The sequence below is a fragment of the Carassius carassius genome, chromosome 6 (genome assembly GCF_963082965.1).
Source record: "Carassius carassius chromosome 6, fCarCar2.1, whole genome shotgun sequence".
Classification (NCBI taxonomy): domain Eukaryota; kingdom Metazoa; phylum Chordata; class Actinopteri; order Cypriniformes; family Cyprinidae; genus Carassius; species Carassius carassius.
Window position 1 is genome coordinate 22,268,601 of NC_081760.1, and position 25,203 is coordinate 22,293,803.

At 36.8% G+C, this 25,203-nt stretch overlaps 1 protein-coding gene across 1 annotated transcript in view; it reads left to right on the forward strand.

The window, feature by feature from the left end:
- The window catches only part of LOC132142498 (vacuolar protein sorting-associated protein 8 homolog), a 148,426-nt gene that overhangs the window by 62,763 nt on the left and 60,460 nt on the right, over positions 1 to 25,203 (forward strand). Inside the window, exons 31-36 of the mRNA XM_059552410.1 lie at positions 249 to 333; positions 457 to 555; positions 4,039 to 4,128; positions 6,130 to 6,176; positions 19,625 to 19,775; positions 22,544 to 22,633. Coding sequence (XP_059408393.1) covers positions 249 to 333; positions 457 to 555; positions 4,039 to 4,128; positions 6,130 to 6,176; positions 19,625 to 19,775; positions 22,544 to 22,633 — 562 coding nt within the window. The remainder of the gene's footprint in view (positions 1 to 248; positions 334 to 456; positions 556 to 4,038; positions 4,129 to 6,129; positions 6,177 to 19,624; positions 19,776 to 22,543; positions 22,634 to 25,203) is intronic.

Here is a 25,203-nt window from a genome sequence, read left to right on the forward strand (position 1 = left end):
AAATGAAAGAAAAAATGTAATGGTCTTAAAAACACTAATGGTAATTACAAAGGAAACATAGCTTAATATGGAATCCATTCTAAGCTGGACTTCACAGCTAGATCACTGACACATCTAAAGAAGGCTTTTGAATATATAATATCAATTTCTTCAAGAGATTGAAAATCTAATTTCGTAAAAAGCGCAAACCTTTTTGTTGTTATAATTGCTCATTAGTCAGCATTGTCATTTTGTTTTCACTCTTCCAGTTATCAGATCTGCGAGTTTATGTATGACAAAAAGCACCTTTACAACAAAATTGTTGACTGCTACCTGAAAGACCCTTTGAGAAAGGTAATCTTTCAATTTAATTTGATTAAATTAAATTTGATTAATTTTTTAAAGAGTGTAATTTCACTCTTTTCTTTCCTGTCATTTCCTGTTATTTCTGTACTAAATCTTTATCTCTAACTCCAGGAGGAGCTCTTCAACTACATACACAACATCCTGTCCATGCCAGGCTACAGCTCAGAGGAGAAGCAGCTGGTGTGGGTCAAAGCTCTTCAACACATCAAGGTGAGTCAAACAAGGCTTCAAATGATTTGTCCCCTAGAGCACACTCCAGGTAGAGAGAGCTCCGGCTTCAGAAAGCTCATTTCAGACCCTAATCTCATCAGACTCTTCTCTCCCACATTTTGCCCAGTCAATGTTCTTTGTCCAAATGACTTACTCTGATTGTTAAAATTGAGAGCACTGAAAATCAGTCAATGCCACTGCATTATTTGTGACTGCCTTTCAGTTGAGCCTGAGTTTAAAAAAATAACATTTATTATATAACCCTAGAATTTTCCACCTTCAGGCTGTGGTTCGCATGTCTTTTTTGCTGTAAAATCTTTACTGATTTTTATAAAGTAAATAAGAATAATGTTGTTAGTAATATTTAAAGATGAACACTACCTGGACTGAAGCAACTTAGGTATACTTGATTATCATACATAATTTTTCGGGGGAAAAAAAATCATGTTCAAATGTTTTGAGTATCAAAAATTATCCATCTGGCTTTTAAGGAATGTTTATTCTTTCATCTCTCAATCATCATTGTACTGCATTGCATTATATATGTTTTAAAAAACTACAAAGCTTTGAATTTAAAAGTAAGCATTTAAATTAAAATGTTGAATCAAAATGAAATTTGGCTGTGAAAATACCCACAGAAGATATTTTAAAGCCATTATTGTATTAAATGAGAAAAGTATTAAGTATACATTCCAAAAAGTAGCTTTAAAAAAAAAAAGTAGGTGATTCAACGTTTTATTACACATAAACATTATGCTATAACAGCCTAACATAAACTATGGAACATAAAATGATATAATTTGAGAAACATTGTAGTATTTATTTTTAATTTTTTCATTACAATGAAACTCACTGATCACCAATACAGCTTGCTTTCCAACAGTCTTCAGAATACCTTCTTTTATGTACAGCAAAAAAAGAAAATAAGTCATACAGTTTTAAAAATGACATGAGGGTGAGTAAATGATGACAGAATTGTAATTTTTGTGTAAACTATCTCTTTAATGTTTTTTGTTTTTTTGATATTGAAATTATTCTTTACTGAAATGATGCTCTAATTAAGAAACTAAAACCGCTAGTAAAATGCCTTTGAGTAAGTCATTGAGTCATTCATTCATTCCATTCATTCAAATAGCTGATCCATTCAGAAATGAAGTAAATGGCTCTCTTTATGGACAGGCCATTGAATCATTGGTTCATCCGTTTGTTTCAAACCACGGATTCATTTAAAAACTAATCACCACTGTAATGCTTGGAGATGTACAACAATTCTTCTATGGCTTCATATTTCTAAGGCAAAATTGAGCAAAAACAGACAATATTGTGTATATAACAATATTAACTTCTTATTTAATTAACTGTTTATTATGTATTAAATCACATTTGCACTTGTGCTATTTGGGATAAAAACATCCTTTCTGTGATATTGCTGTCGCTGCTCATGTGATATTGCTTATCATATGATGTAAATGAGACAAAAACTCATACAGGGGCATTTTTTGCCCCAATATCTTGATTTTTAGTGGTACATAACTGCATTTATGTACTACAACATGCATTGACTTTAGAGCTGAAACAACCAATCGATTTAATCGATTAAAATCGGTTATTAAAATAGTCAACTAATTTAGTCATCGATTCATTGCTAAATAACTTTTATTTGCCATAAGCGGCTCATTTCGTGCATATTTCAAATCTGCGGTGACCAAAGTGTGGCAGTAATGAGCCACCGGAGGTTTTACTCAGCCAGTACAGCAGGAGAAGTAGCAAATAGCCAATAGCTGGCCTCGTTTTTTATGTCACGTGCTTCCCGAACAGCGTCTCTGCAGCATTCAGCGTGATGTGGGAGACTGGGAGTACTTTACTTGAGTTCACTCTTAGGCACGATTTGTGAACGGCCCCTAAGACTTTAATTTGTGCAGATTCTCCAGCAAATGTTTAGTCGTAAAAGCTGATAACATTGCTTTTTAACAGTTAACAAAAGCTTTACAAACATGTTCTGTGATCAGTTTGTCGTTTACCAGTTCAAAATTCAGTCGTGCAGCCTAATTATGACTGAATGAGAGAGGTAAATGTTTAAAGATATTTGAAATGTATTTTTTTTCTAAGTATTCACTGCTCTTTTTCACAAAGCAGGTTTTTTGTGTGTGTCCAATTTTTTTTTCTGGACAACCTTCTGATGGATTTTACTTTCAATTGTGAGTTCCATTCAGGTTTCAGGCCATTGGCACTTTTTTCGAAGGATTGTTTACAATTTCACAGCAAAAGCTATAAAGCTGTTTAGCAGTAAATAATAAAATACAATGCACTGCAATTTTATTCTGTTTTATCCTTATTCTTCGTGAAAATATGTTCTGAAAGATTCCTTAATAATCTTTGTTCGGGATGTTAAACTACTTTAGGAGCTCTAAGGACTGCCATGGTGAAAACATTATTTGAAATCTCCTTGTGAAATTTGCTAGAGTATGGGTCAGTGTTCTGATTGCAGAAGAGTTCGACAAAGGATTACTAACACAATAAAACAACTCCAGGTATATTTTTGATAAGGATATGACAGTGCAAAATGGTTAAAATCTCTTAAAAATCTATGCTGAAGGATAAAGACCATTTATTAATAATTTACTTGTGGAAAAAATGGAAAAAACTAAAATATAAGTACATAAACTGATTAATCGATTAATCGCAAAAATAATCGACGGATTAATCGATTATAAAAATAATCGTTAGTTACAGCCCTAATTGACTTGTTTCTCTGCATCATGTTTGTCAGCAATAATCTTTATGAAATTTAACATTACCTATAGGTCTTTGGGCCAGTGCGTTTATGGTGTTAAATTATTTTAATAGAATTATTTTTCAATAATTAATTAATTAAATTACCACTTTAAATTGACAGCCCTAATTTGAATATCATCTTACTTGGGAGATTGAGTATATAGAGTCTATATACTGATATAAAGCTCACAAGCTATCAGAATTTCATCTTAATTTTTGGCCGTGAAAATATTAGCATCCACACCATTTTGCTCAGTTTGGGCCAATGAATAATATTGAGCAGTTTTTTTTCTCTATAATCTCGCTATATCATACTATGAGCAATAAGACTTACTGGTATGTATCAAATATGGTCAGCAAATAACACACATGCACACATTTTTTAAAGATTTTGTCTAAAGGTTTAATAATCTATTCCAATTGGCAGGGAAATATATATATATTTTTCGAATTTTTTTTCATATGTCAGAATTTACAGGGTTAAAGCAACATACAGAAATTCTGAAATGCATGATATATTTATTTTAGTGAAACGTTTTATGCAAACTGTTATGGCATTACTATTACTTGTAATGTAGAATGAAAAAAATGTTTGCACTAGAAGACTCTAGGACCCAGCTAATACTAGTAATTATTAGAAAATACTACACTGGTGGATTGGCTGATTTTATGAATTCTTATTGGTATGTCATTGTTCCTCCATTGCAGGATCTGGTCAGCATTAACTCAGCTAAGACAGCAGAACTAGTTGCAGTGCACTATGCAGATGAGGTGCAGTCTATCATCACATCTCTGCAGGTATGCAGCATTGGACTTGATGTTGGCTTGACACACATAGTGTATCCTTCAACAGGCTGGACTGTTAAGAAAAGCATTTCTAAAGGACCCTGTCGGTGTTGTACTGTGTGTTTGATTCTCCTTTGGTGTGTGTATAAATGTCTGTGTTGAATTGTCTCGGCTCCTATTCACTTATCTTAAGATAGTGTCAGTGAATGTGTGTGAGAGGGAAGAGGCCTCCCTGAGGCCCGAGTGCACCTATGTGTGTATCAGTAAATAGATTAGGCTCTTTTTGCAGTGCTGTGTGTAATTGGGTTTTACGTTATCTCGCACACTGTCAGAAAGATGCTAATTGAAAAGCGTGCCTGTGCAAACACATGTGCCGATGAGAAGAAGATATGAGGGAAATGGGGAGAAAAAATAAACAAGTGGTAAGGGATTTTTTTTTCACAGTCAAAGACTAGTGTGAGAATAACGTTAATGCTGTTTTAATGATGTGTAGTTCATTAAAGTCTGGAGCATTTGGTAAATTGATGATGACAAGAACATTCGTGGCCAAACTAAGCAGATTTTTACTAACATAAGCCAGACCCATGCTATCATGTTCAGGGTTTAAAGGGCTAGTTCACCCAAATATAAAAATTATGTCATTAATCACTCACCCTCATGTCGTTACAAACCCGTAAGACCTCGAATCATCTTCGGAGCACAGTTTAAGATATTTTAGATTTAGTCCAAGAGCTTTCTGTCCCTCCATTGAAACTGTATGTACGGTATACTGTCCATGTCCAGAAAGGTAAGAAAAACAATTTCAAAGTAGTCCATGAGACATCAGAGTTAGAATTTGTTGAAGCATCGAAAAAACCTTTTGGTCCAAAAATAAAAAAAATTACGACTTTATTCAGCATTGTATTCTCTTCTGGGTCTGTTGTGAGTACGTTCACGCTGATGTTGATGTACGACGCTGCTGACGTGTTTTCTGGTGCACCCAGTAACAAAGATAACATGTCAGCTGCGTCGTACGTTAACTGTCACAGCAGTCGCGCTCATAACAGACCCGGTGTTCTGTCGATTTGTCCTATCCTACCTCTCACTAAAACATTGGATAGTACAATTCGACAACGGAAAATGCTAATGTAAAGTTATGGTTTATTAACGTCTACACCTACAACAACCCTAAACCTACCCTTACAGTACTGCAAATACAGTAATTATGTGTTATATTCGCGGTTGTAACTAGAAGGGATACAGCTACAGGAAACCAACAATAAATATTCTTTTCTACCAATTAGATTGTGTTTTTATTAAAGTCTACACCTACCCCAACCCTAAACCTACTCTTACAGTCATGGAGATACATTAAATATTGTTGTTTAGCATTAGAAAAAGGACGCGATATTGATATGCGCATGTGCAGTAAACCCGGGTAGGAAAATCTGACGGGTAGGATAAAATGTCAGGACACCGGAAGAGAAGACAATGCTGAATAAAGTCGTAATTTTTGGAACAAAATGTATTTTCGATGCTTCAACAAATTCTAACTGACCCTCTGATGTCACATGGACTACTTTGATGATGTATTTCTTACCTTTCTGGACATAGACAGTATACCGTACACACAGCTTCAATGGAGGGACTGAGAGCTCTCGGACTAAATCTAAAATATCTTAAACTGTGTTCTGTGTCTCACGAGTTTGGAACGACATGAGGGTGAGTCATTAATGACATAATTTTTATATTTGGGTGAACTAACCCTTTAATCATTTGATGTCAGTAGGGATGAACAATGGTATTCTGCTTGGAAAATTCCAGTTAACTAAGATAATGCAACCTGAAAGTACATGTAATGAGGAAGGGAAATTGAAAGCACAGTATCTCTTTTAAACCCTCTTGTGTAGTACTCAGTGCAATCGATCAAGACTTGCAATACATTAATACAAGATCTCAAAGCTATAATTTCACATCACTGCCGTCCTTGTGAAAGCGAACTATATTTTGATGTTGAACTCTCTATGTCTGTAGGATGACTATTTGGCGTTCCAGTTTCTGAAGTGCCTCCTGAACCCCAGGTAATAATAGCAGCACCCTCTGCAACACTGTCTCTTTTTGTCCATTTTGTTTCATTTTACATGCCTGCTGTCTGTGCTGTGCTGTTTTTTTTTTTTTTGTAATGTTGTTCCTTACCATCCATGCCAAACCTGCAAATGGCAGGTCAACTGGAAATACTGGCCATAACATTTTATTATTATTATTATTATTACTTAAAAAAACAATTATTTGAAATATGATTTGAATGTTTTTGAAAGAAGTGTCTTCTGCCCATCAAGGTTGCCTTTTTTATATCAAATAATATTTAATAATATTTAAATATAAAAAGTAATATTGTGAGATATTATTACAAACTGTTTTCTATTTTAAAATATAACTATTCTTGTGATACAAGGCTGAATTTCTCCAGTCTTCAGTGTCACGTGATCCTTCAGAAATCATTCTGAAATGCTGAACAGTTTTGTGAAGAACAATGCATTTTCCAGCACGATGGAGCACCGTGCCATAAGGCAAAAGTGATAACTAAGTGGCTCGGGGACCAGAATGTTGAAATTTTGGGTCCATGGCCTGGAAACTCCCCAGATCTTAATCCCATTGAGAACTTGTGGTCAATCCTTAACAGGCGGGTGTCAAACAAAAACCCACTAATTCTGACAAACTCCAAGAAGTGATTATGAAAGAATGGGTTGCTATCAGTCAGGATTTGGCCCAGAAGTTGATTGAGAGCATGCCCAGTCGAATTGCAGAGGTCCTGAAAAAGAAGGGCCAACACTGCAAATACTGACTCTTTGCATAAATGTCATATAATGTCGATAAAAGTGCACCATATAGTTTCCTGCTTTTTTGTCCTTTGTCGATCACACCTATGATTAGTTCACATGTTGTGATGCCTAAATTTATTTGTATTACTTTTAAATAATTTAGTTTTCACAGTTTCATTTTTAATTTACTTTTAAATTTAAACACCTTATTAGTTTAAAATGGATTTTTGGTAACAATTTGGATTAGGGTATGCATCTATTAACTAGTTGATTGTGAGCATGCATATTGGCTGTATATAAGTATTTATAAAGTGCATATTAATGCCTTATTCTTCTTAACCATATTGTAGGTCTCTTAACCCTACCTTCATACCTAAACAAAGCTACTACAACAACTACTATCGATAAGCAGAAATTTCGAAGTTTAATGAGGAAAAAAAAATTTAATTAATAGTGAATACAGGTGCATCTCAATAAATTAGAATGTCGTGGAAAAGTTCATTTATTTCAGTAATTCAATTCAAATTGTGAAACTCGTGTATTAACTAAATTCAATGCACACAGACTGACGTAGTTTAAATCTTTGGTTCTTTTAATTGTGATGATTTTGGCTCACATATAACAAAAATCAGCAAATAAGAATACTTTATAATCTCAAAAACCTCAACAAATTAGAATACTTCATAAGACACATTATTTTTAGTGAATTGGAAAGTATGTTCATTTACTTTACATGTTCTCAATACTTGGTAGGAGCTCCTTTTGCTCTAATTACTGCCTCAATTCGGCGTGGCATGGAGGTGATCAGTTTGTGTCACTGCTGAGGTGGTATGGAAGCCCAGGTTTCTTTGATAGTGGCCTTCAGCTCATCTGCACTTTTTGGTCTCTTGTTTCTCATTTTCCTCTTGACAGTAACCCATAGATTCTCTACGGGGTTCGGGTCTGGTGAGTTTGCTGGCCAGTCAGGCACACCAACACCATGGTCATTTAACCAACTTTTGGTGCTTTTGGCAGTGTGGGCAGGTGCCAAATCCTGCTGGAAAATGAAATCAGCATCTTAAGAAAAAGCTTGTCAGCAGAAGGAAGCATGAAGTGCTCCAGAATGTCTTGGTAAACAGGTGTAGTGACATTGCACCCCAAATCATCACAGACTGTGGAAACTTAACACTGGACTTCAAGCAACTTGGGCTATGAGCTTCTCCAGCCTTCCTCCAGACTCTAGGACCTTGGTTTCCAAATGAAATACAAAACCTTGCTCACATCTGAAAAGAGGACTTTGGACCACTGGGCAACAGTCCAGTTCTTCTTCTCCTTCGGTAAGATGCCTCTGACGTTGCCTGTGGTTCAGGAGTGGCTTATCGAGAGGAATATGACAACTTTAGCCAAATTCCTTGGCATGTCTGTATGCCTTGACTCCTGCCTCAGTTCATTCCTTTAGAAGTTCACACAAATTCTTGAATTGATTTTGCTTGACAATCCTCATAAGGCTGTGGTTCTCTCGGTTGGTTGTGCATCTTTTTCTTCCACACTTTTTCCTTCCACTCAACTTCCTGTTAACATGCTTGGATACAGCACTCTGTGAACAGCCAGCTTCTTTGGCAATGAACGTTTGTGGCTTACCCTCCTTGTGAAGGGTGTCAATGATTGTCTTCTGGACAACTGTCAGAACAGCGGTCTTCCCCATGATTGTGTAGCCTATTGAAAAAAACTGAGACCATTTTGAAGGCTCAGGAAACCCTTTGCATGTGTTATGAGTTGATAAGCTGATTGACATGTCACCATATTCTAATTTGTTGTGAATTGATGGGCTTTTGTTAAATGTGAGCCAAAATCATCCCAATTAAAAGAACCAAAGACTTAAACTACTTCAATCTGTGTGCATTAAATATAAAAGATACAAGAGTTTGAGTTGAATTACTGAAAGAAATGAACTCTTCCACGATATTCTAATTTGAGATGCACCTGTATGTGTGTAACAATTAACTTCTTGTATTGACCCACAGAATATGACAATGGGCTCTTTTAAACTCAGCATGGAATCAAAGTATTATTTTTTAAATGCATTTTGGTCATATTGTAAACAACTGTCATTTTTAATTTACTTCTCTCTAGTGACGTGTGCTGGACTTCTCAAATTATTTTGATCACTTAAATCCCTTTCTTACGATCAGTTAAATGCTAGCATTTGTGTCTCATCTCAACTGCTGGAAAAAAAAAAGTTTACCTACTTTTTAATTTTGTTGTTCTTGGATATTTTTCATAATATAGAAGAAAAGATCTGTCATTCTTCTGTTTCATTGAAACTTTAACTTAAACCAGCACGAAACTAGCTAGCAACCACACAGAACAAGCTAACAACCATGGAATGATACACTACAAGTGCGTAGCATCACCCATTTTTTTTTTACGTTATTACTGACAATGTATAAATCTAAATTTGGATTGTAGCACATTCACCTGGCCCAGATTCACAGTTGTTTTAGATTCAGACAGTCACACATCAGTGCTTGCTCATTTCTGCGTCATGGCAGACCCTCAGAGCTACAACGCTGCTTTTGGTCTAGCTGACCTGTGGTCCCCTTTATAGGACATATGGCACCTCAGGGCCAAAACTCATCTATGGAAGAATATCTGAATTTACACTGTCCTCTCCATGTGACGTCTATCTCCTCTCAACCAGGCCTCTAACCATGTTTCACCTCGCAATCTTCCTGTCCTTAACAACCTCCCATCTCATTTTGTCACAAGAGCCTCATTTTGGACAACATAGCTGAGTTCATTTAGGGTAATTTGTATAAATAAAGACTTCCATTCATGATGCAGGCACTCTGGGACTCACAGCAGTGATTAACACACTACAGACTTAACTGTAATAATAACTCATTTGTGACTATATACTACAGAATCTTTAAATAAAACACTTTCAGAGAGTGGCATAAGCTGTGCTACTTTTTACTTAAGATTTTCTTACTCTAAGCAAGATGAAATTAGAACGCGATAAAACTAATACTCTATTAATTGTAATTTTAAAGTATTTATAATATACAGCCTTAGAAATATGACTTCTGAAAAATGATTAAGTTGAATCATTGGACAATGTGAATAATTTACATTTCAAATGATCATAAATTAGGAAAAAAACTACTCCAAGGCCACTGTGACGAGTGGGGCGGGGCCGAGGGATGTGGGAACACGAGTGAGGCCGGTGGAGTGATTGGGAAATCCACTACACCTGCGACCCACCACCAGTCTTGAGTCCCACAGATGAGATGTAAGGATATAAAACTGGAGCGACGACAGTGAAGGACGAGAGAGGACCAGGCCTGGGCTTTTAGTTGTGTTTTGATTTTTATTTGAGTGCACCAGTCGTCCGTGAGGGGCTGGTGCGCTGTTTTGTGTTTATTTTTGGTAATTAAAGTTTCATATGATTGTCCGCCGGTTCCCGCTGATCCTTCCGCTGTCCTTCTTCCCGATGATTAGGAAGTTTTTAATTCGTTACAGCCACCATCAGTCGGAATGTAAAGAGTGAGAGATCTTGAGACAGGTGAAAAGCGTTTGGTTAATACTGAATATTGACCTATTAGGAGGATAGTCGCTGCATTTGGAGTAAAAACAACAGAATTATTTATTGTGTTAAAGTGCCAAGTATATAAGGAGACATGGGTTGCACTGTCTATTTGTTCACATGCATCTCTTTAACGAATAGCTTCATTGTTTAAGATTCAAGATTTTTATTCGTCACATACACAGTTATATATAGCATATATAACCAGCAATGAAATGTGAGTCAGGTCCGCTCCATGGACAGTTTAATTATTAAAGAATACAACACAGATGAAAATATACATAAATATAGCTATGTAAGATTGAAATAAAAGTAAACAATAAAAATATAAGAATAAAATATAAAAAAGATGTATATTGTAGAATTAAATATAGAACGCAAAATAATTTTATGAAAGTAAACTGTAGTCTTAAATATTAAGATACACAGGGATGTACAAGAGACAAATGTCCAAACAGTTTGACACTTTCAGTATGTCAATGGGAGGTAGTGAATGATGAATATCTAACTGATAAAGTTAATATTAAGTGGAGACATGAAGATGTTAAGAGGCTGGTTTTGAGTTTAGGAGCCTGATGGCCAGGGGGAAGAAACTTCTTCTGAGTCTCTCGGTTTGTGCCATCAGGCTACGGAAGCACTTACCAGATGGCAGCAAAGTGAAAAGATGGTTACTGGGGTGGGTGGAGTCTTTGATGATTTTAACAGCTCTGCTTTTGCAGCGTTTGAGGTAGATGTTCTGCAGAGACGGTAAAGTAGACCTGGAGATGCGCTCACCTAAGCGCAGAACTCTCTGCAGGGCTTTGCAGTCTTGACTAGAGCTGTTCCCATACCACACTGAGATACACTGAGTCAATACACTTTTTATGGCCCCTGAATAGAAAGTTTTCAGGATTGCTGGTGAGACCCTGAATTTCCTCAGCTGTCGCAGATGGAACAGTCTTTGCCTGGCTTTATTAACCTGTGCTTGAATGTGGGTAGTCCAAGTCAGGTCCTCGGAGATACGTTCAGGGTGATGGAGTTGGAGGTGTACTGGCCTAGTTTCACCACTTGAGGTCTGCCGGTGAGGAAATCAAGAATCCAGTTGCAGAGTGAAGAATTCAGGCCGAGGTCTATGAGTTTAGAAGCAAGCTTGATGGGGACTATAGTATTGAAAGCTGAGCTATAGTCGATAAATAGCAGCCTTACATAGTTCCTGTTATTGCTGTCAATGTGTGTGAGAGAAGAGTGCAGGATGTTAGAGATGGCATCATCAGCGGATCTGTTTGGGCGGTAGGCAAACTGAAGAGTGTCTAAAGTATCTAGATTGGAGGAGCAGATGACGTTTTTAACCAGTCCCTCAAAGACCTTAATGACCTTTGATGTTAGGGCAACTGGACGATAGTCATTCAGACAAGAGGGTTTATTGTTCTTAGGCACAGGGATGATGACAGATTTTTTGAATGAGGTGGGAACCACCGATGTAGCAAGAGACTCATTAAAAATGGATTTAAACAAACCAGCGAGCTGATCATTGCAGGACTGCAGAACACGGCCGGAAATCCCATCAGGTCCAGCTGCTTTCCTTACATTCACTCGCTTTAGTGCCCTCCGAACCTCGTCCTCTGACACGGTGATCACATGATGATCGCTGCTCTGACTGCTGCTTCCTGACGCGATGATCGGCAGACTCGCTTTGCTTAAATGTTTTTCAAAGCGGCCATAGAAAGTGTTTAGCTCGTCAGCTAGCGATGGATCTGCTCTCACCTCTGCAGAGGATTTATTTCCAAAGGCACAGATGGTCCTTAGTCCTTGCCACATGTGTCGGGAGTCATTTAGCTGGAAATGTGACTCTATGCGTTCCCTGTATCTGTGTTTGGCGGCTTTTACTGCGCGTCGGAGAGCATAGCACATTGCATTGTACTCGCTCATGTTTCCTGACAGAAGACTGCCGTTATAAGCAGCAGTGCGATTGTTTACTGCTGCACGGATTGATCTGTCCACCCACAGTTTCTGATTTGAGAAGGTCCTTATAGTTATTGTATCCGTAGCTTGTTCGGCTAGCGTGTTTACAAAGCTTAATGCTACATCCGTGAACTCGCTGATGTCAGATGAACTTGCACGAAACATGTCCCAGTCAATGTCATCAAGAGCTGCCTGAAGCATGGCTTCTGATTGGGCGGACCATCGCGTTACCACCCTCTGCACCGGGGGATCTTGAACAAGCCTTTGTTTATATTCCGGTGTGAGGAAAATGGCGGCATGGTCCGATTTGCCGAAAGCTGGTAGTGAGCGAGCTTTGTGGGCATTCTTAAATGTAGCAATGATCCAGTGTATTCGGTCCTCTGGTTGGACAGGATATATGTTAATAAAAATTAGGCATAACTTACCCCACTTACACAAGTCAGTAAAGCTGGTTCTGTGATTAGCGCTAAATGTTCATCACCTGCTTTCAAATGGAGCCGCACTTACTACACAGAGCCATAGTACACTGAAAGGCTTCACAATATCACGTTCATAATCGCAGATGAATCGCATGCAGTTATGAACACAATATTGCCTAGCTTTTCTGCAAACTACGGCTCTGTGTAGTAAGTGCGGTTCCATTTGATAGCAGGTGAAAATCACAGAACCAGCTTTACTGACGAGACACGCATGACAATCGCATGCGATTAATCGTGCAGCCCTACAATTTACTAATCCTTCTGAAAATAATCAGGAATATCCTTACATAGATAAGTTTGCTATGATGTAAAAATGTTTTTTTCCAGCCATTCTGCCATAAAATAAAGTCTGTCATTATTTAGCCACATATCATTCCAATCCTGTATTGATTATGTAAATATGTCATATATTTCAAAAATAAATATGTCTCCTTTTCTACCTCATTAACTTGTATTGTAAGGGCACAAACAAAGAAAGTCATACATATTTGTAACGTCATGAGGATGATTAAACAATGACAGATTTTATTTTAATTGGTAAACCTTTTAATCTATATACTAAATATCACTGTCACTTGGATAGGGAAACACCTGCCAGAGAATGTTTATATTCCTGTATTCTGCTTTATTTTATCCTAATTCAGCTGTGCACTTTCAGAATATTTTTATGTTCTGTATGATTTTGACCACTTCATACACTTAATTTCATCATCATTCTCATACGCCTCATAGTTTTAGGCAGAACAGTACATCTCACATGAGGATGTGCTCACTCTCACATGCCTCATGCAGCAGGGGCTGATGGTGGCTGATTGGGTTTTGATTTGAAAGATTAGCTATGATTGCGATCTGAGAAAACCATCTTACTATGATGACTTGATAGGGAGAGAAAGAGAGCAAGAATGATGCATAGATGACGCATGATTTCTTTTTGGAGCTCTATGAAAGGGACAACTTTTCCCCAGGAGAGACAGACGGCAGTGTATTGAGTGGATGGCATGGCAATAGCTATACTGTATATTTTTTGCATACATATATACACTCACAGGCAACTTTATTATGTACTCCTGTTCAATTGCTTGCTAACATTAATTGCTAATAAGCCAGTCACACGACAGCAACTAGATGTTGTGAGGACAACTTGGAGAAGTTCAAACCAAGCATCAGAATGGGGAAGAAAGGGGATTTAAGTGACTTTGAACGTGGAATGGTTGTTGCTGCCAGATGGGTTGGTCTGAGTATTTAAAAAACTGCTAATCTACTGGGACTTTCACGCACAACCATCTCTCTCTCTCTCTCTCTCTCTCTCTCTCTATATATATATATATATATATATATATATTTAGCAGATGCTTTTATACAACCAGTCAAAACTAACAAGAGCAACAATATATACCTGTAAGTGCAAAGGATAAGTCTCAGTTAGCTTAACACAGTACATGTAGCAAGGTGTGTGTGTGTGTGTGTGTGTGTGTGTGTATATATATACAGTACAGACCAAAAGTTTGGACACACCTTCTCATTCAAAGAGTTTTCTTTATTTTCATGACTATGAAAATTGTAGATTCACACTGAAGGCATCAAAACTATGAATTAACACATGTGGAATTATATACATAACAAAAACAACTGAAAATGTCATATTCTAGGTTCTTCAAAGTAGCCACCTTTTGCTTTGATTACTGCTTTGCACACTCTTGGCATTCTCTTGATGAGCTTCAAGAGGTAGTCACCTGAAATGGTCTTCCAACAGTCTTGAAGGAGTTCCCCGAGAGATGCTTACCACTTGTTGGCCCTTTTGCCTTCAGTCTGTGGTCCAGCTCACCCCTAAACCATCTCGATTGGGTTCAGGTCCAGTGACTGTGGAGGCCAGGTCATCTGGCGCAGCACCCCATCACTCTCCTTCTTGGTCAAATAGCCCTTACACAGCCTGGAGGTGTGTTTGCGGTCATTGTCCTGTTGAAAAATAAATGATGGTCCAACTTAACGCAAACTGAATGGAATAGCATGCCGCTGCAAGATGCTGTGGTAGCCATGCTGGTTCAGTATGCCTTCAATTTTGAATAAATCCCCAACAGTGTCACCAGCAAAGCACCCCCACACCATCACACCTCCTCCTCCATGCTTCATGGTGGGAACCAGGCATGTAGAGTCCATCCGTTCCCCTTTTCTGCGTCGCACAAAGACACGGTGGTTGGAACCAATGATCTCAAATTGAATGACTCGGATGAATTTATCCTCCGCAGCAGAGATGACTCTTGGTCTTCCTTTCCTGGGGCGGTCCGCATGTGAGCCAGTTTCTTTGTAGCGCTTGATGGTTTTTGTGACTGCACTTGGGGACACTTTCAAAGTTTTCCCAATTTTTCGGACTGACTGACCTTCATTTCTTAAAGTAATGATGGCCACTCGTTTTCCTGTACTTAGCTGCTTTTTTTCTTGCCATAATACAAATTCTAACAGTCTACTCAGTAGGACTATCAGCTGTGTATCCACCTGACTTCTGCACAACACAACTGATGGTCCCAACCCCATTTATAAGGCAATAAATCACACTTATTAAACCTTGACAGGGCACAACTGTGAAGTGAAAACCATTTCAGGTGACTACCTCTTGAAGCTCATCAAGAGAATGCCCAGAGTGTGCAAAGCAGTAATCAAAGCAAAAGGTGGCTACTTTGAAGAACCTACAATGACACATTTTCAGTTGTTTCACAGTTATTTGTTATGTATATAATTCCACATGTGTTAACTCATAGTTTTGATGCCTTCAGTGTGACTCTACAATTTTCATAGTCATGAAAATAAAGAAACTCTTTGAATGAGAAGGTGTGTCCAAACTTTTGGTCTGTACTGTGTGTATATATATATATACACACACACACACACACACACACACACACACACATATATATATATATATACACACACACACACACACATATATATATATATATATAAATGATAAGTCTCAGTTAGCTTAACACAGTACATGTAGCAAGGTGTGTGTGTGTGTATATATATATATATATATATATATATATATATATATATATATATATATATATATATATAAATAAATATTATCGATATGCTGGTATCCAATTTTCATGTTGTGATAAATTGCTAATATTAAATATTAAATACATTTAATATTCAATTTTATTTTCAAAAAAGTGGTCATAATACATTATAACCGGTTTAATATTTTTTTCTTATAACAAAAATAATTGAACATTTGAATACAATAAAGCAATACAGAAAAAAATATGGTTAAAATAAAAAATAATAAAAAATAATAAAAAAAAATAAAAAAATACAGATTAAAGTGCAATTGAACTATAAAGACCAATAGCTATCACTTTAAAATAAGATCTCATTCGTTTATCTTCTGCATTAACATTCACAATGAGGAATAGCTACATTTGCTACAGAAGTTATTAATCTTTGTTAAAAAATACAAGTCTTAATGTTCACTCAATAAATAACACAGTTGCGACTTTCGATTGTAACAATGTGTTATTAAATATTGGAATACCTAAGATTAATGAATGTTCAGAAGAATTTTTCATTGGCAGTTTGTTAACTAATGAATTAACTAATGTTAATTAAAGAAGCCCTAATGTTAAGTTTTAACGACCAATAAAGAATCCAAAGACTTTCAAACAATATCTAGAGCATGTTGTAGTCCAGATTAAAATGTAAAAAAAAAAGTTTGAAAATAAATAGCCTATTAAGTCTAAATATCTAAGTATTTGGCGCTGTGATGAACACCATAGAAAATCCACAAGTTTGAATGGCTATTTAAATATGTTTTATAAAGTAGCGCAGCTGCTTTATTTTTGGGGTTTCCAGAGTAAAGGCTGCATTTTCTGCAGTTTAATCTCCATCCAATGTCCACTTCTGAAGCCAGATTGTTTGCTGTCCATGATGATGTTCTGTATACTTAGTTGAACACAACTTGTTTCAAGTTCTTTTGCAATGAAAGGTAAAAAGGAAACCGGTCTGTAATTCTCTAAAAGAGTTGGGTTAAGAGTGGGTTTCTTAAGAAGTTGGGTTAAATAAGCCTGTTTAAATGTTGAGAGTAAAACGCAAATGTGAATGGATGTATAAACGATGTGAGTTAGGGCAAGTACAAGTATTAGGATGATTGGAAAGGATGAGTTTAGAGACTTCTGCCTCAGAGAGTGGAGAGAAGGATGAAAATGAGTGTATGTTTGCTTGTAAGAGGTGTTTGACAGTTTGTGGTGTGGCAAATTGTGAACCGAGGTTTGTGATTTTATTAATGAAGAATGTGACAAAGTTATCAGGTGTTAGAGTTGATGAAGGAGGGGGAGGAGGACAAAGGAGGGAGGAAAATGTTTTAAAGAGCATGCGAAAGTTAGGTGAATTGTTAATTTTGTTATGTCCTTCTAGCAGTGGAGACATTAGGAGAGAATAAAGAGAGGAGTTATCGATATACATTAAGGTCAGTAGAATTTTGTAATTTGCGCCATACTCTTTCTGCAGCTCTGAGCTTAGAACGATGCTCAAGGAGAACAGGCTGGCATGGAAGGGGCAGATAGTGTCTAAACACGATGTAAGAGGGGAGCAGAAAGTATCAGTAGCACTGTTACCATCAAGAGATGATAACTGTTCAGGGGAAGGAAGCAAAGATGAAACTATAGCAGATAGCCGGGAGGATGAGAGTGAGCGTAGGTTACGTCAAAAAGTGACGTGTCAGGAACCGTGTTGGATGGAACCAAGGAATGAAAACGAAAATCGCAAACGAACGTAATTTTTACTGGAAATGAATCAAATTTTATAGTTCCGAACAGAATCGAAAATTTGAAATGTCCATTAACCGGTTAATAACGTTATTTTATCGTTCCATTTAATATTTGAAATTTGCTGTCAACCAATCACGAATTCCAGCAGTACGGCATATGCAAATGTGACGCTAAAGCCAATGAGTGAAATGTCTGCTCAGCTGTGAACTCAGCATAGGCAAGTCTCAATGGCAATGCACCGCCTTCAGGGCCGGATTAACACCAAATTAGGCCTCATGAAGCAGCGCAAAAAGGGCCTATCTTTTCTTGGCGTTGGTGCATGTGCATTCGACACTCAAACGCCACCATGCTTAGCCTTTCCTGCCCACCTGAGGACCGCAGCTCTCCTTTGATTATTCCCAACTTTGAGAAGCTCTGCTCGCCGGAGTCATTGGACATCATCATGCACAGATAGATGCGCTAACCAATTTCGACATTTGGAAACATCTGAGAAAGATTCAATGATGACAAAAGCTTGTACAAGCTCTGCTGATTCGTTTACAGTCATCGTTTTCTGAGTGCGCATGAATGCAACAAACTGTATCAGCTAATTTTGACCGATTAATAATCAGTTAAACAGTTTAAAAAGTAATTGATTTATTTACAGTAAATTATCAGTTTGCTGCAGAGAGAGAGAGAGGGGGGAAAAAAACGTTTTTTAGAGAAAAAAGATTATTTAATTCAGAAATAGACATAATGCAGACACAAAATGTTTACAAATATTAAGCGATAATAAACACTGTAAACATAGCTAGGCTATTTTTATAATCTTTTGGCATCCAAATAGATGGCGAATACGGAACCATTTGATTTTGTGTCGAATGAGAGACCCAACGTTGGTTTCAGTTTCGTTTTAGCCTAAATTAATTAGTTTTGGTTTTTATTGCTTTAGCTTCTTATATTTGTAATTCTTGTTCTTTTCTAAATACTGTTAATTGAAATTATTTGTTGTAGAGTGAGGGGAACTAAAATAGCCTAGCGGAGCTTCTCAAATTTCCCGGAAGCTGAATGGTTTTCATTTGCTATATTAACCTCAAAATAATTCTTAGAATGAAATTTGGAGTCCGACTTTTGGACGCATATACAGCATTACTTATTATACAGTAAGTATTATTCTATATTCTATGCACTGTGACGTTACTGAATAGGAATATTAATTTCTGTTATTTTTCCTAATTTTGATTTGTGCCAAATGAGAGAGGTATCAGCTTCAGAGTAAATTATTATTTTTTTTTTTGGATTGACGTTTTCATAACCTAAACTTTAGAGGATAAACTAATAACTGTTTTTATAATGTTTGTAAACATTTTGCTGTAGACTACAGGCATTTTATCCTTCATTATTTTGGAAAGGAATAGGGCTAATAAAATGCAACAACTTAAGTTTTTTTTTTTTTTTTTTTTTTTTTTTTTTTTACTCTCAAAACACAATTTTATAAAAGTGTTTTTTTTTTTTTACAATGCAGCAAACATTTTTAAATATCTTAAAACGACTTTGATGTCTTTAGAGTGTTGATAGATTTTTTTTTTGCTTACATTTGGCCAAAATCTAGATAAGATGATGTTGTATTGGCTGTGACTAAGCGTTAGATGTCTATTTTTTCCTTTTCTTTTGGAGTAAAATATATATATTAAATCAATTTAAAATCAAAAATATTTCACAATATTATGGAAAATATTCTTGCTGACCCTTAACTGAAATACTGTCTTGAGCAGTCTACTCTGATGATCTGCGTTTAGTAATTCTGGTCAGTAATGCTCACAGCTGTAGTCTGATGATCCAAATAAATGACCATTTTGCAACAAATCATGTTTATTAAAAAATAGCTTGTTTTTTCTGACAGGGTTTTAAGACCGTTTCCTCTAGTATATAATGGATTCATTTGACTTAATCCATGGTTTTCTTTTTCTGTAACAGCTTCAGAGAGGGTCTGAATCCTCAGACCGTCTTGAGATTGGGCCCAGATCTTCATGAGCTCTTAGTGGACCTACAGTGCCAGTTCAGTCCTCAGCAGGTCACCGCCTTCCTTAAGACCTCTCAGGACTACCGACTGGAGGAGGCAATTCAGGTATAAATCAATAAAACTCATACACACATATTGTTGTTTGTGAACTTTCTTGTGGTCTGCTGCCTTCATTTATACAGCTACATTCTATGGCATTGAAAGCTCTACAAATCCCCTTCACTTTGGACATTTCCATCCACCCATCCATTTTATTTATTTTATTTTAATTTGATATAATTTGTTGATGCTTTCAGCTACAAAAAATGAGGACATTACTTTCAGATCCATGTAACATACTCCACAAAAATCAGAAAAATTCTGCAAAATGCATCTGATCCTAGTGACTGATTTGAAACGTTCTTAATGGGCAATCCAATATTTACCACACATATTCCTCACACATAATCAGCAATCCTCATGTGTAGTGCATTAGAGACTTTGACTAAGGTTTTGACATTAACTTGTTGCTGAGCTAAAGACTTGATACTTGTATTGCAAAAGCAATACTTAGCCCACACAATTATTGAGTAAATCGTTGCATTAATACTTTTCAGTACTGAGAAACATAAGTATGAGTTAAATATAACTATCAAATAAATTTGCAACTACCACCTTGGTTGATTTGGATAGCTCATTGCAATCGATGTAAATAGCTTTCTTAGAAGTAGGAAGATTTTTTTTCTGAGAAGTTTTCTGTTATATAGTGAGTTATACTGCCTTGATGGACAACTTAAGGGGTTTGTACACTGGATGAGAAATGTTTTTGAAAATCTTTTTCAAATGTTTGCAAAACATGTGTATGCATAGTGTCGCCACCATTCGCCAATTTTTTGGCCACGCCAAACTGCTTAGAAACCTGCCGCACCAAACACTGCAGCTAGCATAGTTTCATTGCATTATATTTGTCCCAAATCGACGTTAATGTATAAACTTTTCCTTTTTTTTTGTATTTATGTGGCTTGAATAAAGTCTATGCTTAATATGTAGAAAGAACTTAATACAGATTGGCCTTCATCTTTCAGTTTGTACTATGTGCTACACCAAAGTTATACTCATTGAAACAACTTTATTGATATGCTGACAACTAGTTTGTGAATAAGGCTTTATAATTAGCCTAATTTACATAAAAGGAAGTTATGTTTGCGCTGAAAATGGAAGATTGCAAATGACTTCATTACTCATGGTGCTTTTTGGTGTGATTTCACTGCACTTAGCGTCTTGGTGAACTGGATTTGTTATGGAGTACTTAGTTTGGGCTGTTAAGTAGAAGTTTGCAATCACTATGGCACGTCTGGTTAGAATGCAAGGATTCTAATGTTGTTTCTTTGACATTTATTCTCCACTGTAGATGCAAGTATATGTGTGTGGTTCTAAAAAAATACAACAATAGTAAATAACTGTACTCAAATAAATACAATAACAATAAGCATTTACAGCCATATTAAGCAGTTACCAAGACATTTAAATATTTCTAGGATTAACTATAGTCACTATGTAATTATAATAATCACAAACATCTGTATAATGTACAGCCTTGCTCCGAGCGGGACTCGAACTCACAGCTTTATTGTCATTAGCGCCAAACTGGGTGCCTTATGTAAACCACATGATGGTGCAGTTTTAGAATGTGATTCTTGATGCATTTATCTGTACGTCTGCAAATAAGCATATAATCCACATAACAGCTCTGATAAGCTTGTAAACAAATGTCGTAAATAATTATAATCACATTAATTCACAAAAGAAGATTGATGTTTGCTGGATCACGATCAAGATGCGTGAATCGTTAATATCTGCACTCCGTGACTAGCTTCAACAGCAACAATACACAAATATATTAACAATAAAGATAAGAACATTTAAACTTACTTCTAGCTGCACACACAGACTGGAAATACATTTTGTGGAGAACACTTTAGCTCCGCACTAAACTTCCCGATGCAACGCATTTCTTTTTTTGTATTGAAACTACTTGCAGATGTCGTTGAAGCTGTACTGATTCGTACTGTAGTTAGAGCTGCAAATTAAGCCCACCAATGACATTAGTTATCAGAGTCCTTTTTAAAGGAAATTGCAGGCTGTTAGTAAATAAGACAATCAGAAGTTTTTGCACTGAAATACAGATGATTACTGAATTCACTCCTCAAACTACAGGTTTGGCATTGGCATGTTAAAGATTAGGAGACCACACACTATCTAATCAGTCAACATGAAACCAATGATAGAGCAAGTAAAGATTGGCAATCTGAAGTAATTAGAGGGCTGGTTGACAGGCTCAGGCAGAAAGATGCCTGGAGGAACGAACAAATGAATGAATAATGGAGGGAGGGGAGATATCTCATGTGCTGAAGCGCTGAAAAAGAAAGACAGGCAGAAGAGAGAATCAATACAGTTACGGAGTAAGAGTGGCACCTGCTAAATATTTGAACAGACACCTTGCACACACACGTGCATACACAGTAAGCTCTGAAGTCCTGCCATCTTGCCTTATTCTTGTTTCACTGCTATTTGTATATGTCTCCATATTTAAACCCATCTGCTTGCTGCTGTGTTTCTGTCCGTCTGTATTGTCTTTTTATGCTCTGTGATGCTCTCAGTTACCCTATTTTTGTGTTCATGGATGCCTGTTCGTGTTTCTCTGCCTTTCACGTTAACCTTCTTTTTACTTTGGTTTCAGAAAGTGTTCGAATGTTTCATTATGGGAATGGTTTCTCACAAACAAACTATCTCACCTCTAGATAGTAGCTTGGAGTGGATCGTTCGTCTTGATAATCTTGACAATTTGACTGCAACACAATTGACGGGCTTATCTCTGTCTTGTCTAATCACAGATCACAGAGAAACACAAGCTGCATGAGGCCACGGCCTACCTGCTGGAGAAGAAGGGAGATGTGCAGGGAGCTTTTGAAGTGCTGCTACAGGTTTGAGCTCTTCGCACCATACAAGCTTGCAGAAAACTGGCCAAGAGGATCTATGCTAGCTTGAAATGGTTATTGACTGCTTTAAATGGCATTTGCTCCATTATGATTGAAATACAATAACAAATACCTTACAAATAAATAAAAAAAAAGTTGTTAATTTTTGACAGCTTTTTAACATTCCATAATAGAGCAAATGCAAGTAATAACCCTTGAATTTGACCCGGCCCCGGAATATCTAACACAGATTGAGCTATAAACTATTTTAATAACAAATACAAATTAATAAAATGAAGCATAATTCGTTATCTGTTGCTTCCCCACCATCATCACCTACATTCAGGTACATTCAGCATCTTGCTCATATTGGGGATTGTGAGCCTTTTGATATGTTACTCTCAAAAATGTTCTTTTTCATCATCTTCAGAAACAGTAATTTGTTCACCGAAAGCTTTATCATTAGATCCATCTATAAATTACACTAATACAAAAAAATTAAAAATATACACTCACACTATTACATACCTTGGATTGCTAGCAACCCTGTAATCTTAAAAATAAATAGTTAGAAAACAGATTTTCTTTATTTCCTTTTTACAATTTTGTATTTTTTCTGGACATATTGTGAAAGATTTATTAAGGAACACTAAAAATGTGGAGGTGTAACTTAAGAAAATCAGGGATGGAGAGGCTAGTAGATGATGTTTCAAGGTATGGGTATAAAATGCTGTAAAATCTTGGGCTTTTTGATGAAACACCACAGGTGATGTGAGTAGGAACAAACATATCCTTTGCTGTGACTCTAAACACTTGAGTCCCCTAAGGTTGTAAGCTTATTCCCACTTCTCCTGCCTTTATTAATTCATGAGTGTTTCACCAGATATGACTGCAATGTCAAGTCAAGTCAGCTTTATTTATATAGCGCTTTAAACAAAATAGATGAAGTAGATGAATGCTATTAGGTTATACTGTATTTCTTGGCAGTGCAGCTCTGGACTAGTACAACCAAATATGTGATTGTAAGTTATAGGGAACTTCAAATTGGTGACCAGACATAGATGGAAACTTGAGTCGAGAGGGTCAGCATTTTCTGAGAATAACCATCATAGAGAAGTTAACCCGATCTTGTCACACCAGCATTTTGCCATCACATCCTGCTCAGCTTCTGTAAGTGCACTATTATATGTGTCCTGACTAGGTATATCAGAGCCTGGTGTGGGAGCTGCACTGCCCTGAAGTACAGAGTGCTAGAGAAAGAGGTACAGGCAGCAGATCTTATTACAGACACTTAAACATCAAGGACATGATGTTTACAAATAGATTCTTAATGAAGACCAGGACTATTCTTGCTTTATATCACAAAAACAGGATTTCACTGCTACTCTCTGGTAAATGGTATCAGAGCATTCACTTAAAAACCACCCAAATACTTTGTAACTGATATTACCCTCATGTGGCCACTAGGCCTGTCACGATAACAAATTTTGCTGGACGATAAATTGTCCAAGAAATTATCGCGATAAAGATAATATCGTCGTTCTAAGACCAGTTTCAACTAATATAAGGATAATGGCATAAAAATGCAGGTACACCTTTTCAAAGATCAATAAACTTTTATTTTATTTTATGGCAGCTTTTGTGTGGCTTAAAATGAATTAATTTTGTATGTTATATTATGTGTATATGCCAGTTAGGGATGCTCATATTGACCGTTTAACCGTTAACCGGAAGTAAACATTTTGACCGATGAAGGAGCTCGATGAAAGGGCCATTCACATATCACGTCTTTTTTTGTGCTCAAGGTCATTATTTCAAATGCAGTTTGCGCGCTCATAGTGGAAGAGACGCAGTGCGACGCGCTTGTTTTTTCCAGGCCCGTCTGTGCCGCATCAAGTTAAAAACATCTTAGCTTTTTAGAATGACGCAAGTCCACCAGGTCATGTGAAAAGAACCAACTCAATCAGCTTCCTTGAGGGTGAAAATACCCGTTGTTTTTGAAAAACGGGGTGCACCAAAACACTGCAGTTTTATTTTACTTTTATTTTTCTTCGTAAATAAATCTTGTAGCAGAGTTACAGCAATGGTTTTTCGGTGGTGGAAATCCATTACTGAAATTTCCTTGTTGTAACGGATATCGCAGCTGATGGATGCTTAGCAATGACAGATGCCTCAGGAGTGCAGCTGCCCGAGTGCTTTGGAAAGGAGAAAACGACGGGTGTGTGTTTGTGTGTGTGTGTGTTAACTGGGCATGTTGACACATGCAACCACACGCCTACAGACATATTTAGCTGAGCAAGCCAAATAAAGCGAGCGAAATAAAGGCCAATTTCGACAGAAAGGGCAACAAAGTTACTTCCAAAATATGTTATACGGTATTAAAATGAAGTACAATAGTTGTGCAAGTACAATGCTGTATCGCTTGCTACGCAAACATCCACAACCAAATGAAAGGCGCTTCCCAAAGCTGGTCACTCTAGCGAGACATTTATCTGTTTATTCCCGGGACATCTGTGCCATCAGAGAGGGTGTTTTCTGCCACAGGCTGTCCACAGGCTGTGCTCCAGACTAACCCC